The sequence below is a fragment of the Oryzias latipes genome, chromosome 21, assembly GCF_053564925.1.
Source record: "Oryzias latipes strain Hd-rR chromosome 21, Olatipes_Hd-rR_3.1".
NCBI lineage: Eukaryota > Metazoa > Chordata > Actinopteri > Beloniformes > Adrianichthyidae > Oryzias > Oryzias latipes.
This window is the reverse complement of record NC_136257.1, coordinates 22,173,261-22,191,887: the sequence shown is the minus strand read 5'-3', so window position 1 is coordinate 22,191,887 and position 18,627 is coordinate 22,173,261. Positions and strand designations below refer to the sequence as shown.

The 18,627-nt window shown below is 39.0% G+C and overlaps 1 protein-coding gene across 2 annotated transcripts; it reads left to right on the top strand.

The window, feature by feature from the left end:
- Positions 1-392: 392 nt before the first annotated feature.
- Positions 393-15,888, top strand: sona (SON DNA and RNA binding protein a). 2 transcript variants are annotated; one of them, XR_013652901.1, is made up of 10 exons: positions 393-560; positions 2,238-2,328; positions 6,117-6,324; positions 6,479-6,555; positions 6,650-8,473; positions 8,670-9,252; positions 9,678-10,201; positions 10,792-11,261; positions 12,309-12,426; positions 13,501-13,563. XR_013652901.1 is itself a non-coding variant. In XM_078939944.1 (10 exons), exons 2-9 carry the CDS (start codon positions 2,301-2,303, stop codon positions 13,573-13,575), a joined length of 3,789 nt encoding a protein of 1,262 aa, XP_078796070.1. In that variant the 5' UTR covers positions 393-560; positions 2,238-2,300; the 3' UTR covers positions 13,576-13,584; positions 14,159-15,888. The 2 variants fall into 2 exon arrangements, 1 of the variants encoding a protein (XP_078796070.1); XM_078939944.1 differs by lacking the exon at positions 12,309-12,426 and adding an exon at positions 14,159-15,888 and having other exon boundaries at positions 13,501-13,584.
- Positions 15,889-18,627: the final 2,739 nt, after the last annotated feature.

Sequence of the window (18,627 nt, the reverse complement as noted above, 5' to 3'; positions counted from 1 at the left end):
ATGTCCAGGAAATTGCACAAGAAAAACAACCCATGTAAATATTCGTGATTCTCTACCACTACATTAATCATGTGAACGAACGGCTATTTTTTTAAAGGTTACATGCTGAATTCAATGATATGTAATTGCATAAATGGTTTTGTGAATTATGTGTAATATTTATCCAAGAAAGTAGAAAATTAAGTAGGCCAAATTTAGTTATGGAATGCAGTATAAACAAACAATTTGACTTTTTAGCAAATTTGTGGTGCATCTAATTTAACTGGTATGACAGCCTTTCAAGATTAGTTTGATTCAAAACAGCACATTTGATTAAAGCTACAAATCGTAACAACAATGTAGTTTGTAACAACTTTTTTCAAGAAAAATGACGTTTCCTAGGAGATGGTGACGCTGCCATTCAAACCGCGAAGCATGGCATGTCGGGATACCTTTCTCCATCATGGCGGATCAGGGCACAGGCTAACTGTTAGCAATTTCTACGACTCCTTGTTTCGCACACTAAAGCAATTTCAGGTTATATTTAAAGGAACTGCAGCTATTCGTCGATTTCTGGATAAGTATGTAATATTCAACTTCTATTTTTAAGTTGTGTTTAATAGAAGGTTTTGTTTTTTATTTATTGTAGTAGCAGCAGCTAGTGTACTAGCTTGGAGCGCGACTAGCGGTAATGACCGAGCTGCTTGTGAATTGAGGCCGCAGCATGCAGCCAGCATTTTAGATTCATGTTGGTGATATTTATCCCTAGTGAGTAAACTATATTTTAGAAGTGTAAGCGATTGCTGCAAGTTTACGGGGAGATATTCTTACTCTGGGCGGCTAATAAGCAGTTAAAGTAAGCTGCTACCGTGCATCATGAACCCATCATCAGAGGCCCGACAGTCACAGTGGTCAGTGTTATCTAACGTGTTTACGTTACGTCGAACTAGTACCTTCTCGAATGGTTTTTACGCTAGTAGTGTTGCTGCTGTTTAACGTGGTGGTGGATACAATATAAGTTTAATGCTTTGCATGTTTTTATATGAACTTGGAAGTAGAAACTAAGACGTATTTACATTATTTGGATGTTAAAATCGCCGCCTCAGCGGTTAGCTTCACCATTGATTCACGAGGCAGCATCCGCTAAGGATTAGCGGTGTACATCATGGCATAAAGTGGCTAAACGTCCGAGATCAGCATAGAAAGCGATTTTAAAATGGAGTGTATTATATTTTTACATTTTATTTTTCCGCATGTAAGACCTGATTCATGGGGAGTCGTGCGTGTGTTGCGGTGGTTTCGTTTAAGTCTTTAACTTCAATTTGCACCCTTGTGGTCAAAGTAGGACTTCACTATTATTACTTTTTTTTTAAACCAGGTTGGAAGTTGTTACCTTTCTGTCTAATTATATATGGACCTATTTCAATGACTTGTATTCCAGTAGCTTCTGACTATTAATTTATTAATTTCTAATTTGTTATGTTTACACTGCAGGCTGTTTTGTTTATCATAAGTCAGACATAAAATAATATAAATCACAGACCAGAAAATACTTTGTTTTAAAAAAAATGTTTTTAGGTGGTGGCTATTATGCAATATTATTTTTATTTATGTTTTATCAACAAAAACACATTTCAGAATTCCCACATTTTTTAAAAGAGGTATTTTAGTCTATACATTTGTGAGATTAAAAATAACCAGTCTACTGCAAATGATGAAGAAAAATCCAAATCTCCAATGCTATTATCCGTGTTTTTTCAATGCACTACAGCAGTGAAACTGCATTGTAAATTCCCATCCATCCATCTGAACCTGCCAAATCTCTCTAGGCATCATGGGGTTGCTGGAGCCTGTCCCAGCTACTGTTGAGTGAAGGCAGGGTACATTGTAGACCGGTCACCATCCCGGTTTTGCCTGCTGTTTTACCATAGATCTGCAAAGACTGCTGACACTTGAATAAAAAAAGTATTTTTATACAAGTGGTTTGCAGGAATGATCTGTTCATTTCTTCCTTTCATGAAGTTTACCACAATGCATTAACACATGCAATACAACATAAGTCCACTCATGTTCATTACTGGAAATGTTCATTTGATTTCTGCCATTATAATAAAGCTCAAAGGGAAAAAATATCCTGGTAGAGTTGCTTGATCTCCTGGTTCCCCATACATTGCATGTCACATCTCTGCAACCTGTTATTTTTGTACCAGCGCTGTAGGAATAGTCAAAAGAAATTAAATGTACCTTTGTGTTTGCAGGATTCAGAGACACATACAAATAACATCAGTAAAGGCTTCATCCATAACAGCAGAAGGGTCACAATGGAAAGTGCTGTTGATATCCCATCAGGTATGTGATGACGCATCTAAAATGTATTTTTTTATTTATGCCCACTTTGTCATGCCTTTTACTGGTGGATGAGGGCTCAAGGTTTGCACTTGCTTCATAATACAAATACATTCTAAAATTACCTTAGTTGTTTATGTTCTCCACAGATTGAATTTTAAGAAGCTCAGAAAATATCAGAACTCTAAAATTCAATATTTACTACATCACTCCGCATCATTTTAAAGGGAATGCAGATAATCCAAACTAATAATAGGAACCCAAGAAAATACACCCCTATAAATGCATCCTTTGAACCGACTTAAATGTCCTACTCTTAGGCCCCATTTACACTGCATGGTTCAAGTGACCCAATTCAGATTTTTTTCCTCTCATGTGGCACAGATCGGATATGACCGGTGAACGGGTAAGCAGGAAAGAAAACGCATGGATTCCGATTTTCTCAGATCGGATTCAGGCCTCATTCATATGTGGAAATAAATCGGATACGAATCGGATATGTGCATTTGCACGTGCTGTGTAAGCAGACAAATCGGATATTCCCCCGTAAATGCGAGTTGTACGTCAGTAACATCAACTCAGGACACCACTAACTGAGATCGCATGAGTTATTAAGGTGCTTTTGTGCGCTGATTTTGCTGTTCGGGGATAGCTGGAGCCCCATCAGCGTGTCACCTTTCAGCCTCAGGCTTCATTATTTCCGGTCTGGTTCCGGTCAGGACGCAAACGGTAACTAATCAAGCGGGACACCGTTGCTCTGGAACGGCTAGAAGCTGTTTATTTCTTTGCTTGGATATAACTGTTAGTACAGCACAACGTCTGCAAACACTTCCTCATTCAAAACTCAGAGAGAGTACATAAGCCGGCCGAGCAGCCCTTCTTTTTCCTCTCCCGCGCATTCCCCCTAGTGCGCCTGCCTCATCCAGGAGCGCCAAGGCAACGCCTCCTTCCATTGCTGCGTAGCCTCCATGACAACCACAGTCACGCAAAAGAAACACAACAGGGGGGGGCTTTGCTTGTTTCTTTTTCGCCATGCTAAACGTTTGCCTTTAGGACCAACACGCATCTTCTAGATGTGCTTTTATTAGTGTTATGATTATTATTTAGGGCCTGCTCGCTCATTATTTTTTAAAATCTGTCAGTGCTTTTATTTGGCTGCAAGGACCGCAAAGAAAGATTATCATTAGGTTAATAATACATGCTAAAAACATTAGCCGTGGAGGTACTTAAAACTCTGTGCGGGCAATGCTGCAATGAGCATCTTGGATGTAAACATGTGAGAATTATGTCAGCCTTTATTTTGTCTGGACACCACTGGAAACACATTCATATGATGGTTTAGAGTTTCTCAGATCTGTGTAGCAGCACTTCCGCCTCCGACGATCCGGCTGCCGGTTTGACGACAAAGCTAGTCCTGGGGAAAGTTTCGACGAACTGTGGTGCGTCCGAAGGAGGTCAGCAGAAGGTGGAAATGCTGCTACGTAGTCCTCAGAACGTCTACGTTTGATATTTTCAGAATTTTGTTGTGTAAATGCAAAAATCGGATACGGGTCACTTTTAAAAGATGATCTAAGCGGGTCATCAAAAAAATGGGATATAGTCAAAAAATCGGATTTGGGCATCAAGACCTGAAGTGTAAATGCAGCCATAGACTGTAAAAACAAAGGATGAATCGAGGTGTGACGTCACCCATAGAAACTGCCTTACCTCCGGCTCAGAAATGTGGCAGAATCCCTCATCACTGCTTCCTGATACAGACGCTGCCATGTTTAAACCAGTCAACCGGCGCCTGTATCAGGAAGCAGTGGTACTTGGAACACGAGAAGGAAGGGGTTGAGCTGTCCATTGCTTTTACAGTTAATGGTCCTACTTCATACATACATCATAGACCCCCATTTACCCCAGTAATGGTACAGTAGATAGGCATTACTTCAACCAAAACCAATAGACTTTTACATTTTTTATTGAAATTTTATTTTAAGAATGTGATCGATCAGTAGAGCCACCACCAAACCAGTTCAAAGTATTTTAGTTTTCTGCTTGCACGCTGATAGAAGTAACAGAGAAAGTTCAGGCGTCTCTTCTCTGACCAATCTGTTCATCGGCCTCCATCTGGTGCCTAACTTCACGGAGGCTCTAATCACTCCTTTGGAGTTCACGACTGGAGAAAGCAGAAACAATTGTGCAAGTTTTCTGTGTTACGTTTAGGTACAGTTTCTGTCAGCGTTGACATCTGACTGTATCTTGTTTTCATTGGGCTCTTGAATTATGCTGTTGTGTGAACTGATTTTAAAAAAATGTTTTTGGTGTTTTTAACACGCACTTTTAGGATTTTTCTGAGGATGAAGGACACATTTAAAGAATTTTAAGCTCAAAATGGCATTTCTTAATTCAAATTGTTTGAATCAGGAGTATTTTTTGTAGACAATCAAATGGCCGGGCAACAAGGGGTTCCTGCTTGGAGTAATAGTTAATTTTATATCTTTATTTATTAAAAGAAATGATAAAACATTTACAAAATGACTAAATTGGAGAAACAGTGATAATGATGCCTGGAGAGTACTTTAACATCCAGATTCTGCTTTTTAGCCCGGTAACTGCAACCTGATTGAAAATAAAGAGCGTGTGATCAACCACTGATGAGGCTTGTTGCATCCAGTTTGGCTAAAGTTTGTATATTCTTTTTTGACCTTTGGTTGGCTAAACCCGCTTGTGATCATACTCACATGCTTCCACAACCCACTGAGTAGATGTAACAGAAAGTAAAAGATAAAAGGAACACAAATAACATGGGTTACACTTGACCTGTTACATGTACTACAGGTTAATTTAAATGAGATCTATGATGTAAATGATCAAACTATTAGGATGTTCTCTAGCATGACACAGACTTCCTACCACCCTTTAAAGTATAACCCAGACTTAACTTTATAAAATGGGCTTAAAACTGTATGAAATTTTTTTTAAAGTTGTTTTTTTTATTTTTGGATCTGGATAAGTGTGTATGCTTCTTTAGTTAGACTTTAGTTTTGCACTAAAAATGTAAAATACATTTTTTTATTTTAAATTTCAAGTTTTGTAATGATTTATGTGATGCTTAGAACAATTTCTTAACATTACAAGACTATTAATATTCAAAGAGATCAATGTAATCCTCCATTCACTGCCTGAGCCTGCTGTGTGATGCTCTGTTGTTGTTTGTTTCTTTTTCTCTGCAGAATGACACAACTTTGGCTTATTTGGCTGCTTATCAAAAAAAAAGTCTAATTTTTAGCCAAATTAGGCAAGACACTCACTAAGAGATGTCTCCTAAATGTTCAAGAGGCATTCTTGTTCAGACTGTCTTTTTTTCTATTTAATCTTTTTACCACATTTAGGTTCCTCACTTTCACACACGCAGACACACACACACACACAGGGCAAAACACTCATTTGAATCATCTTCTCTCGTGAGGTTACTATTCAAGTTTATTTGTTATTGTTTTTCTACTTTAATAGTTTATTTTTTGCAATAAAACCTGAAATTAACAATGCAAACTTTTCAGAAAACAAAATGTAATGCGTAATTTATCTATTTACTAAGGTAATTGTTAGGGGATTTAGTTGCTCTGAATAAGGATATTGTTCCCTTTCAAACTTTATTGTTGCCCTGTAGTTTTATACATTTTTGGTTCACTGGTTTTGTGGTCTCTAATTTGTTTGAGCAGCAATATTCTGCTCTCATGCTTTACAACTAATGCCTTTGTTGGCCAATGACTTGGAAAATCCTCAATTTTGGGCTCCATCCACAGGCGAGGATGACACGCATGAAAAAGATGATGTGAATGCCAAGGACAGCACTGATCCCCCTCATAAGAAAAACAAAAAGCACAGAAAGCACAAGAGTAAAAAGAAAAAGAGGAGGAGGAAAGGAGAGAAGGAGAGCAGCTCAGACTCTGGCGCCGAGTCAGATGCAGAACCTCCACCTCCTCCAAGACCTGTCAGGACTACTAGAGCCAGGTAAGTAGAACTGACCTGAAACCTGTTTAAACAAATGACGTTATTGGTTAAATCTATTCCTGAAATAAATGTGTATTTCTCCAGGAGTGTTTGGTATTCTCCAATATTTAAATTTATAGGAAAAATAATCATTTCAAAATACCTTTGATTTTAGTGCCAGATTGGCAGCAGCTGCAGGGGCTAAAGAACCTGGTGAACAGAAGGAGGAAGGCAAAAAAGATGCGTCTGCAGGTATTAAAGAGAAATGTGAAGTAATAAATCCCAGTCACCTTTAAAGTAAATGCACACGGTGCTTGTAACTTATTTTATGTGTGTCTCTTTTTAGATTGTGTTAACACAGAGGGAGATATAAAGTCTAAAAAACACAAAAAGCAAGCTGCCAAAAAGAAGAAAAAGAAGAGAAAAAAAGAGGAAAAGCAAGAAAAGAAATCCCCATCTCGTTCTCCATCTGATAGCAGCTCAGCTTCAGGTTCCGAATCTGAGGGGGACGGAGGCAAAGTGGTCGGGGATGGTAAACATTCTTCTGCTGCTGCAACGGACCCCCAAGAACTGCTGTCCAAAATTGCTCTGAAGGACAAACATGAAGAGGAGACGGCAGCTGACATTGTCATGCAAAAGCCTGAATTGCCTGAAGTAAAGAAGGAGGAGATAACTGATATCGACGTATATTCTGTTGGAGCAAAGGAAGGCAATGCCATCAAATCGGAAATGCTTGCAAATTCCCCTTCTGAAGGTCGCATTGAGATGTCACATACTGAAATCGTTAAAGTTGAGGTGAGTCTTGGAGATGGGGTTTTCAGCCATGCCCACGAGTTACCTGATATCATCCCAAAACAAGAAAGCACCACTCAGAGAGAGGACCTGGCCACGAAAGATCAAACCAGTTTAGTTCAAGAAACAAAGATGAAAGAAAACGATTTCTCCAAGTCTCAATCCCCTTTAAAGGGTGTAGAAATAAAGAAGTCCGAGTCAGCTCCAAGTCGGTCGCCATCACCGAGCTTAAGAGAACAGCAGTCTGATGGACAGTCAGCCACTTTGGTAAAGGAACCATCAGGAACTCTATCCAGGTCCCCTTCAAAAGATAGACGGTCTTTTACTCCTCAGAAGAATCAGCAGCTATCCCGTTCCAAGTCTCGTTCTCCATCTCCCACATGCAAGAGAGAGTCTCATTCTCCACCTCTCAAATCTCAGAAGGGAGCCAGCCGTCGATCCCGATCTACCTCTCCGTCTGTCCCTTTGAAGAAAAAGGTGTCAAAGTCTCCAAGGAAGTCCAGATCTCCTAAAAGACGCAAGAGCTCCCACTCTGTTTCACCAAAGCGACGCAGGAGCCCTTCTCCTAAAAGAAAGGCGTCACGATCTCCTAAGCGTGGAGGGCGCAGGTCTCCCTCTTTGTCTCGTTCTCCTCGAAGACGGCGAAAATCTGATTCCCGCTCTCGCACAAGGCGCTCCAGGAGCCGCACCCCCAGGCGAAGTGGTGCACCTAGTAGGCGCTCTCTGTCACGTTCTGTCACCAAACCTCGGCGTTCCCACTCTCGGACAAGGCGGCCTGTTGTCCGCTCCAGATCCCGATCAGCCGCAAGGCGTGCCGGAGGAAGGCGGTCTAGAAGTCAGTCCATGCCGAGGCGCAGGAGGTCACCGCCTCCTCGATCCCGCCGCTCACGGTCGCGCTCAGCCCGTAGGAGTAGACGATCTCGTTCACGTTCCATTGTAAAATCTAGGCGCAGCCGTCGCTCCAGATCCCGGAGTGTCCGCAAACGAACTAAATCCAGAACCCCTCCTTCTCGACGCCGGTCTAAGTCCCGATCACCAATCCGAAGGCGCTCCCGATCCCCAGCAAGAAGAAACCGTGCCTCACCAAGATCTGCCAAACGTTCAAAGTCCCGCTCCTTAAGGCAGTCTGGCAAAAGAAGGTCCAGATCTCCCAAAAAGAGCTCAAGGAGGTCAAAGTCTAAATCTTTGTCAAAAGAAACAAAAAGATCTAAATCCAGGTCCAGATCTGTATCAAGTGATGGAAGGTCTGAGAGCTCGTCCTCTGCCAGGTCCATATCCTGTACCCCAGTTGAAAAGAAGAGGTCTCCTCTCCCGCCTGCAGACAAGACACCAGAAATGAAAGCAGTTGAAGAAAATGGTGGAGTTTCAGTTACTGAAGGTGAGAGCTTTTTCATGTCAAGTTTGTTGTTTTTGTAAATAAAGTTTGATTAAGTTTGCCCAAACTAAGAGGATTTTTTTTAACATGCAACAAGTATAATAATCTAGAGTACTACACTTTCTCATTTATTGGCTGGGAATGAAATTCATTAAAGAAAAAATGTATGATTTGTTTTTTGGTTTTCGTGTCTTCTCAGGTGATGTGGCACAAGTTCCGTCAGAAGTTGGCTTGGACCCTCAGGATGTGATTTCCTCTGACAATTTAGAAAATCAGTCGAGTCTTTGTCAAACCTTGCCAGCACCCAGATCTAGATCTCCTTCACAAGTCCCAGATCCAGAACCAGAAGCAGATCCAGAACCAGAAGCAAATCCAGACCCAGAACCAGACCTAGAACCAGACCCAGAACCAAAACCAGACCTAGACCTAGACCCAGAAACAAAACCAGACCTAGAACCAGAACCAAAACCAGACCTAGAACCAGAACCAAAACCAGACCTACAACCAGACCTAGAACCAGACCCAGAACCAGACCTAGAACCAGAACCCGAACCAGACCCAGACCCTGGCCCAGGTGGGCCAGAAGCCTCAGATGGCTCAGACAGGTCAAATGAAGATGAAGAATCTCCTGTAAAAACTGCGTCTGGAAGCCAAAGAAGTTCCTCAGGTTCAGTGTCACCAGATCGTCAGAAGAAGCAGCCGTCAAAGTCGCCGTCGCCTGCAGACCGCAGGAAGCTTTCTCGGTCACCATCCAAAACTAGATCCAGGAAAAAGTCTTCCAGGTTTGAACCTTTTCATTGGACAGTTTTTTTCTTGTTTTTGAGAATAATTATAAACTAATATTGAAAATTGATATAATGGCACAGCAGCTTAATAACATTTTTATTTCAGGGTACTCTTTGAATTATTATGTTTATCTTTTTGAACTTTTATACTTTAATGTTTCAGAATACTTTGACATATATTTTCAACTACTGTTGGAATGTAAAGAGATGAACAGTCAGACAATTTAGAAATCTCTATATAAGTGAAATAAAAATAAATTATTTTTAAATGGGGATCTTACCGACAGATACAAGAAAATTTCACATTTATAGATGCATAGATATATTATAGGCAGATCAAATGTTTACTGTTCCTGTAATATGCTGCAATGAAAGTAATTCATTGTAGTAACCATTTTTTTCTTTTTGTTTATACTCTTCAGGTCCAAATCTCTAGTAAAGAAAAGAGAATCTGTGTCTCCAGTACAAAAGAAAAAGCGAAGGTCAAAATCTCGAAGTCCTGCTCGTAGACGGAGGTCAAAATCCCGCTCTGCCACTCGGCGTAAGCGTTCACGATCAAAGTCAAGAACAAGAAATCGACGGTCAAATTCCCGCACTGCGGCTCGCAAGAGGAGATCCCGTTCCCCAAATGCCAGAGGACGGAGGCGATCCAAGTCGACTGACAGAAGTAAACGATCCCGAAGCCGATCCGCTGGCCGCAGGAAACGGTCAAGATCTGGAGACAGGGGCAGGCGGTCTCGGTCTCGTTCTGTGGATCGCAGGCGGAGGTCCAGGTCTCGAGGCCGGGGGAGGCGGCCTGTGTTCCGCAGCCGCTCTTTTGACAGGCGCGACAGATGGAAGAGAGAGCCAAGCCACTCTCCGGTTCTCATTCTCCGCAAACAGCGCCGCTCAGGGTCTCGAACGAGACGCAGCACTAGCAAGACCCCTCCTCGTCTCACCGATCTGGGTAAACGTCTAACAAGGAACCTGTTTACATGCACACCAAATAGCCGATCAGTTTTTTGGTTTCTTCAGATTATGTCATTTAGGACCAATAATTACATATCCTTTATCCAAAGACAGAGATTCTGAGTTAACATGTGTGGATTGCTCCCCAACAATGGGATATTTTCCAGCTTATTATCCAATACATTTCATAGTTTTACATCTGCACATGTGTAAATGAAACATAGGGAACAGAGGTCTCTTGAGACCCCAAAGTAGCGTTGTGTAACTAAGCCAACCACAGATTCTTCATTGAAGAGTAAGAGGTTGGAGATTTGAAAAAACAGGATGTTTGAAAGTTCAGCCATGCAGTATGTAGTTCTCCAAAGTAAATCAGATAACATGTGAACCAGGATTTTCTAATGGTTACAGTTAGTTCTTGTCTAATTGCAGTACTAAGATTTAGGTTCAAGCCAATACATTTGCTTATTTATGATTAGATTTTCTCAATAATCTTTTTACTTTCTTTATTTCAAATATGTTAAATGTCATTCCCGTTATGATTCATCTTCCTAAATTTTCTTACCCTCGTCTTCTGTCTTTTTTGTTCAGATAAAGACCAGTTACTCGAGATCGCCAAGGCTAATGCAGCTGCCATGTGTGCTAAGGCGGGGGTTCCCATCCCAGAGAACCTTCGACCAAAAGCCATCCTTCAGCTCCCCCTGCCCACTCCATCCCCTACCCCCATCTCCTTACCCTTACCATTGCCTCTTCCAATGGGAATGGGAATGCCTAGCATGGGTCCAATGGGGTTATCCGGCATTCCAGGGATGCCTCCCATGTCAAACATGACCATGAGTGCTGCTGTAGCTAGTATGACTGCAGCCACTATGACAGCTGCCTTGACTAACATGGGTGCGCTGGCAGCCATGCCCCCCCTTGCCCCCCTTCCCTCCATCACCAATAAGCCTCCCCCTTGCCTTGCCCCCCAGACAGCATCTTTAAATATGGACCACATTGAAGAAGCAAAGAGGAAGGTGACTCAACAGGCTAACATACACACCATCAAAGAGCTCACTGAGGTAAGAGTACCCTAGGACTAATCACAGAACGTCTCCTTCAAAATAAGGTGACCATAAATATTCAGCTGCAATTAATGGTCCCAAAATGTGACAATGGACGGCCTTTTTGCATTGATTAAAAAATTTGATAAGTTCTCGTTTAGAATAACGCACAAATCAAAGAGAATGAGCAGAAAATTTCAGTCTTGACCACTTGCACCACAATTTGTCTTGATTAACATTCATTTTTTCAAGTTTTTTTTTTTTTGAAAAGAACAGTTTATGTTTTTTACTACTGATTTGGACCAAAGTTTGCTTTAAAGTTGAAACACTTTTCAGAGTGGATTTCATATGTCAATGTAAATGTAACCAAAAAATCTTGTTTTTGGTGTTTCTAATGCTATTGTGGCATTTCTTTTTTGACGATAGAGGACATAATTGAATAGAAACAACAGTTTTTAAAATGTTACTTCAAAATGGCATAATCATAATTAAAAGACCACTGGGAATGCTTTTAATATTCTAGTGGGACTGTAACACTTAGCTACAATTTCTGTGTTGGAATTTCTTGCAAGGCAAGTTTATTTGAAAAGCAAAATTCATACACAAAGCAAATTAAGGTGCTTCACAAAACAGGAAAATGCATTAAAATCACAATACATAACAGTGCAAAGATTAAAAACATACATGATCATTATATAAAATTTACTTTAAAAGAAAGGAAAGAGAAAAGAAAATGAAAAAAAAAAACGAAAAGAAAAGGTTAATAAGGACCTTTCAGATATAGACACGGCTAAACAGGAATGTTTTGAGTCTGGATTTGAACTTTATCACAGTAGAGGCCTGTCTCACAACCTCAGGGAGACTGTTCCAGCTTTTAGCTGCATAAGACAAAAACGCTGATTCCCCTTGCTTAGTCCTGACTCTAGGCACCCACAGGAGGCCGGTCCCTGAGGTCCTCAGAGTCCGAGATGTTTCATATGGCGCTAAACTGGCAGAGATGTGCAAGGCCATGGAGAGACCTGTAAACAAGCAGAGCTGCTTTAAAGTCTATTCTTTGAGCTACAGGAAGCCAGTGCAGAGACCTGAGCACAGGACTGATGTGATGGTACTTTCTGGTTCAAGTCAGGACTCGAGCAGCAGCGTTGTGGATGTACTGAAGCTGTTTTACAGCTCGTTTAGGGAGGTCAGTGAGCAGGCCGTTACAGTAGTCTAACCTACTGGAGACAAATGCATGGATAAGTATCTCCAGGTTTGGCTTTCACACTATGTATGTTTTTGATTTTAGCAATGTTTTTTAGATGGTAAAATGCTGCTGATGTTACTGACTTGATATGGCTGTTAAAGTTCAGGTCAGAGTCCATGATTACCCCTAGATTTCTGACTTGATTTGAAGGTTTTAGAGACAGAGTGAAGGTAACTGCTGACACTTTCTCTTTGTTTCTGTGGACAAAAGATGATGACTTCAGTCTTGTCAGAGTTTAACTGGAGAAAGTTGTTTTGCATCCAAGCACTGATCTGTTGGATGCAACAACTGAGTGAATCCACCGGCCCATATTCACCTGCTGTCAGTGACACATAGATCTGAGTATCGTCGGCATAGTGGTGATAAGATATGTCATTACTGCGAATTAAGTGACCTAGTGGCAGCATGTAGAGGTCAAACAAAAGGGGTCCCAGGATTGATCCCTGGGGCACACCACAGTTCAAGGCCATGCAGTCTAAGACACAACTCCCAATTTCAACAAAGTATTTCCTGTCTTCTAGATAGGACTTGAACCAACTAAGGACAGAGCCAGAAATTTCAACCCAGTCTTGTGGTCTGTGTAAAAGTATCCCATGATCAACAGTGTCAAAAGCAGTGCTCAGGTCTATCAGGTTTAAGACAGTGACTTTGCCAGCGTCAGTGTTTAGGTGGATGTCGTTAGTTACCTTGATAAGAGCAGTTTCTGTGCTATTATGGGATCTAAAACCTGACTGGAAAACATCAAATACATTTTTTTAATACGAGTCAGTGAACTGTTGGTAAAGAACTTTTTCAAGGATTTTTAATAAAAATGGCAAATATAAGATGGGTCTGTAATTGTTCAACACTGTAACATCAAGTTGCTCTTCTTCAGGATCGGTTTAACGACTGCAGTTTTGAAGTCCTCAGGAAATGTACCAGATTTGAGGAGAGACATTTTTAACTGCCTTGGAATTTTTTATAAACTGCCTGATGAAAGCTTTTTTTTTTTTTTTTACCTGTTTTTGTTTGCAGAAATGCAAAATGATTTCAAACAGCAAGGAGGAGATGGCTATTGCTAAACCCCATGTCTCAGACGATGAAAGCTGAGGACTTCAGGTAAAACATCAACAACATGCTTTGTTACTAGAAACACTATTTTGCTTTATATTTTATTGATTATAATTGGAATACAATTTTTTACAATAATAATTAAAAACCAAAAGTAGTAACTTATTGTTTTTTAGTGTTACTTTGGGTTTAAATGATGCATTCAGTAATTTTTGTTCTTTATCTTCAAACTAGCATTTTGTTGTCTTTGAAAATATAACCAAATGTATTTTTAAAGCTCAGTTTTACTTTCCTCTTGACCAGCATGTCATTGCTGCGTTTGTGTAAATTTATTAATTCCTTTTTTTTGTCACATTATTTAGCATTTATGAGAAATCAAGTCATTTGTTAGCATTTCATTTGAAAAAAGCAATCTTGTGTTATTGTGTTGATCTAAACTTGTTTTACAATACCTTTTAGTTTTTGTAGGATCAAATGTAATCCATTTGATAATTACCACTTTTTCATACATTTTCTAATGATTTATTTTTGCACTAAATGCTAAAAATGTGAGGGTTATTATATTTGTTGTTAAATGTCTTTGGGACAGACTCTAACATTTTTCTCCTTTTTGTCCACGCAGCTCCTGAATGAAGAAGAAAAGCGTTGAGCTCCGGAGAGGAGCTGCTTTCCTTTCATTTTACCCCATTAGCCCGATGACTTCTTGGACTGTAGACCCGCCCCCCCCCTAGTTGTTGCAGATCATTGTAGAGGAACCTGCAGCAGTCACTGCCCCCCCCCCCCTGCTTCCCCATTTCCCTTTTCTTTGGATATGTGTGTGTGTGTGTGTGTGAGAGACTCGCTGGCTTTCACCTGTGATACCACTGAGTTGAACTGGACGCACTGAGATGTGAACTGTATGACTGTGCAGTGAGCCTGAATGCGTACGTGTGTAAATAGTGAGTTTTACCACCATCTCCACAGAGCTGCTCATCTAAGCAGCTGCAGTTATAAAACCGAATAGGAAACAAACCAAACAAACTAGTTGTTTTGTATAAGTTCTGCGACTCTCAAAATTTGTTTTACTTTTGTGATTTCTTACAGGTTGTGTTCTTTGGAAACGGCGTCCTGGTCCTTCTGTACTTCCTGTTTTATGTGTAGTCCCCGCTTTTATGGATGAAAGACTGAATACTGCAAATCAGTTGGAGATCATTTAGAGTACATCTTGTAATTACTCAAATTAGGATCCTCTGTGTAAAAGAAAGCGAATGCATGACTTTAAGGTTTGGAGGGAACTTTACGTGAATTTTTCAGCCTCATTAGATAAGTCTGGGAAAACTGCTGCAGCACCAAGCTAATCTTTGGATCTGATCTGGTCTATCATTTGGGCTTTCATGGGATCTGACGGTTTTTGGATTTCATTTTGAATGAATTATTTTAGTTTTTACACAGATATCTGAAGACATTTGTTATGTCATTACAGATGCTTATAAACAGAATGTTTAGTGAAACTGAAAGATTTTTTTTTTAAATCTAGAAGACATTTTTGAGTAAATTTGTCAGAAACAATGTTTAAGAGGTTCTAAAAGCCATTGACACAAAAATAATGAATTAATTGCTATTAATATCTAAAAAAAATAACCCGTCTTTTACTATTAGACTGGTTTCTTGAGACACCACTTCAAAAATGAGTAACATTTCCAAACAAATATTACAATTAAGCCTCTAAAACGGAGACCTGAGGGATGTCCCAAGCTGTCTCTGTTAAATGTTTTCACGATTGGACAATCTTTTTTTTTCTTTTCCTCTCTGTCCTTTTGAACTAATAATATCGGAGGTATACAGATCAGAATCTCTGAGTGATGAGACGAAAACACCTGATGTTAAAAGGAAAAGCTTAACAAACAGACCTTCATCTAGCCTGCAGATCCAGTCAGTCTTTTTCTGTATTTGTAGATCCTTAAGCTTGGATTTCAATTTGATAAGAACGGAGAAAAACTTGGTGCTCTTGAGGCAGTTATAAGAGACAAACGATAGATTTCACTCAAACATTGTTTTTTTTTTTAAACCACTTTCTTTTCTTTTGCTCTATAGGGAATATATTTACAAATCTATCCTGTTTTTCTGGTTTCTTAAACTGTAGAAGATTCTCTTGAAATATTTTGTCAAGATGTAATTCTATTCGCTCTGTTTACCTGTTATAACTGTTCACCTGATTTTTGAGTTATGCTTCTGCTATTTTAATGACAAAAAAAACAAAAAACAAATGCATTTTAGTTTTTTTTTCAGGGATGGGGGGGTTGGTCATTTCAACATGACATTGCTTGCTTTGTATATAAATGTGTTGACGATTATTAAAACCTTCAATCTGTATTTTTCCCCATCCTGTGTTTCTTGAAGCCAGTTCACTTTTCCACAGTTATATAGCCACATAAAACACCTGTTAATGTTGTTCATGTACCGGTAGTTACCGGTTTATTTCTGTTTGGGCTGTAAAACACGAAGCTTAAATTAAAGATTACCGATATCACCTGTGGCCATGTTCACAAATCAGAGGGAAAACAAGGTTTTTGTTCATTTAAGTAGCATCATAGCCATGAAAATGATCAGAAAATCTAAGTTAACTGCCCTATTTGTTCAGCTTTTGCCAAGCCACTGTGATGAAACAATCTCCAAATTAATAGACTATTTATTTAAGCATTAGGAAATGATATTTTCAATCTATAGTGATGCTTCTGGACATTTTTAGACCAGGGAGGAACATCATAGTATATTTATATGTAATTATATATGACTTAGACAATATATAAATAATTATTTAATGGCCAATATTTGGAATGAGTGGAAAAAGCTGTTCCCGAGGTGCTTGTAGTGCCACCTACTGGAACTTTGCCAAAGTGGCTTCCTCTAAAAAAAAATCCTAACATTGAGCTTCCATAATGAAGTGACATTTTATAGAAAAAAAATGTTTTATTCGTCTTAACATTTTTAAAACTTTTTTTTGCTGCCCTTCTTGTAAAAATGTTACTTTCAACACTAAGAGATTATATCGATTGTTATTACAAAGCCAGTATCAAACTCAGTATAAACAGAGCATGAAAAGTTCACAAAATGTGCCGTTTTGAACAACCTCACTGGCTTTGTGCTGCAGACTGAGGATCTCAATCTAGAATTCAAGTGTCTGCACTAAATGGGCTTAATTTATTCCTGTTTATTATCAGTGGGACATTGTTTGAAGTAGAAGACAAAGCCTTTACAGTTTGAAAAACTCATTTGACCTCATCTAAAATGAGTGGATAAGATCATGACACCCTCTGGATGCCTTGATATTATGACCTTTCACAAAACCATTCGGGATGAAATTTAGCTGTAAATGTCAAGCCCCTCTTTAAGTGATGCACTTCTCTTAATTTAATTTGCACTTTTTAAAAGCATAAATGTCAGGATAACAAGTGGTAGAACTTCAAAATCAATGGTTATTTTTATGTAATTTTATGATTTAAAAGAACATCAAGTGGAGTTATGTCCTGTTTGATGTTGTCTTCCTCATACAGATGCTTAACCAAATGGAGAAACCCAGACCTGTGTTTACTCTTTGTACAGCTGTCTGAATCTACAATTCCAAAAGCTAGTGCCCTTTACATTCCTTAGAAATCTCTTTCAAAAACCAGTTGAGCGACACATACTACTTTGGTGAATATAGACCACAATGCATTGCGTTTGAATGATTTTTCATGTAGAAAAAAAAGTATTTTAATTTGTTTTTTATAAATCATCCAAGTTATCATCATAGCATAGTGGATTAATAGTCTTTGTGAAATGTTCATATTAATAAGGTTTCTACTTTGAGAATTTGGTGATGTCATATTTACTGTTAAAAAAGGCTTCTAAAATCCAGGGCAATAGATTGCCCCACATTATCTAGTTTTTTAGTAGTTAGGGAGTATGGAGGGAATTCTGACACAGACTGTGTGGTTGTCTGTCAGTATCCCTTCAGCAGATTGGCTGCCTTCACCCTTCGGTAGCTGGGATAGGCTCCAGCAACCCTCGTGACCTTGCATGGGACACAGCAGCAATAGAAGATGGATAAAGCGTACAAGAAAGTGCAGTGTTGGATTAAATGGCAAATAAAGGTCAGTTACACAACTAAAAGGCAAAAAGCTTTTGCACAGAGGTTTCACGGTCAAGTAGTTCAAAATGACTTTAGGTAAATATTGCCTACAGTCATAAAGTTTTGATAAAAACATTTTCAAATTATTTTTGTCAACATTTTTAGTTACTATGTAATATTATTTTTTTAGCTTTTCATCCATTTTGGATCTGAGTTTGTTCAGTCATTATGAACGAAAATTGAATATATAAACTGCTAAGTAAGATGTTTTACATCATTTATGATCTCAACTGAGTAATTAAGATTTAGATTCTGCATTTCTGGAAGTGCCTCATCTGCAGAAAAACCCATGTAAAGACGAAGCATCTCAAGTGACGTGACACATTGAAATGTGAAATTCATTAAATTATGGATGTGGCATCCTTGTAGTCCAAGGACAAGAGGGACAATCCTGTTTTTCATCAGTGAGCACTTCCAGAGCCTTTATTCCCACGTAACTATGTTATTTGATGAGGAAACAATTATAGTGAGCAGTTCATTCTTGTGTGCTGTCATCCAGGTAATGGCGTCTTCTGAAATGGTCTAATTACTGAAAGACTAGAACAAGCCTTTTTGGTTGTACTAGTGTCTGATAGCTTTCTCAGTGGACAAGATCTGTCATGAAATTAAAAGTTTAGAAGCAGTATTAAAAAAAGGATAATAAAAGGATTTACCAAACAGGTAAATTATTAAATTTCCTTCAGGAATAAAACAGTGTTTCTAACAAATTGCCAGAAAAGTAAGAACCAAAGAAGAAAAATTATTTCAAAATTGACCAACTCTTTTAGAGAAATATCTACAGAAAACTACAAATACATAACCCTTTGTTTTATTTCATCTTTACTTTAATCATCAAAGAATCTTCAAAACGTATTTAAAAAATCAGAATAACCTAATTAATGTTTTTATTTATAGTTTCTAATGTAAAGTGGAAAGGTTGAGGTTAGTACTCTTTCTTAAAT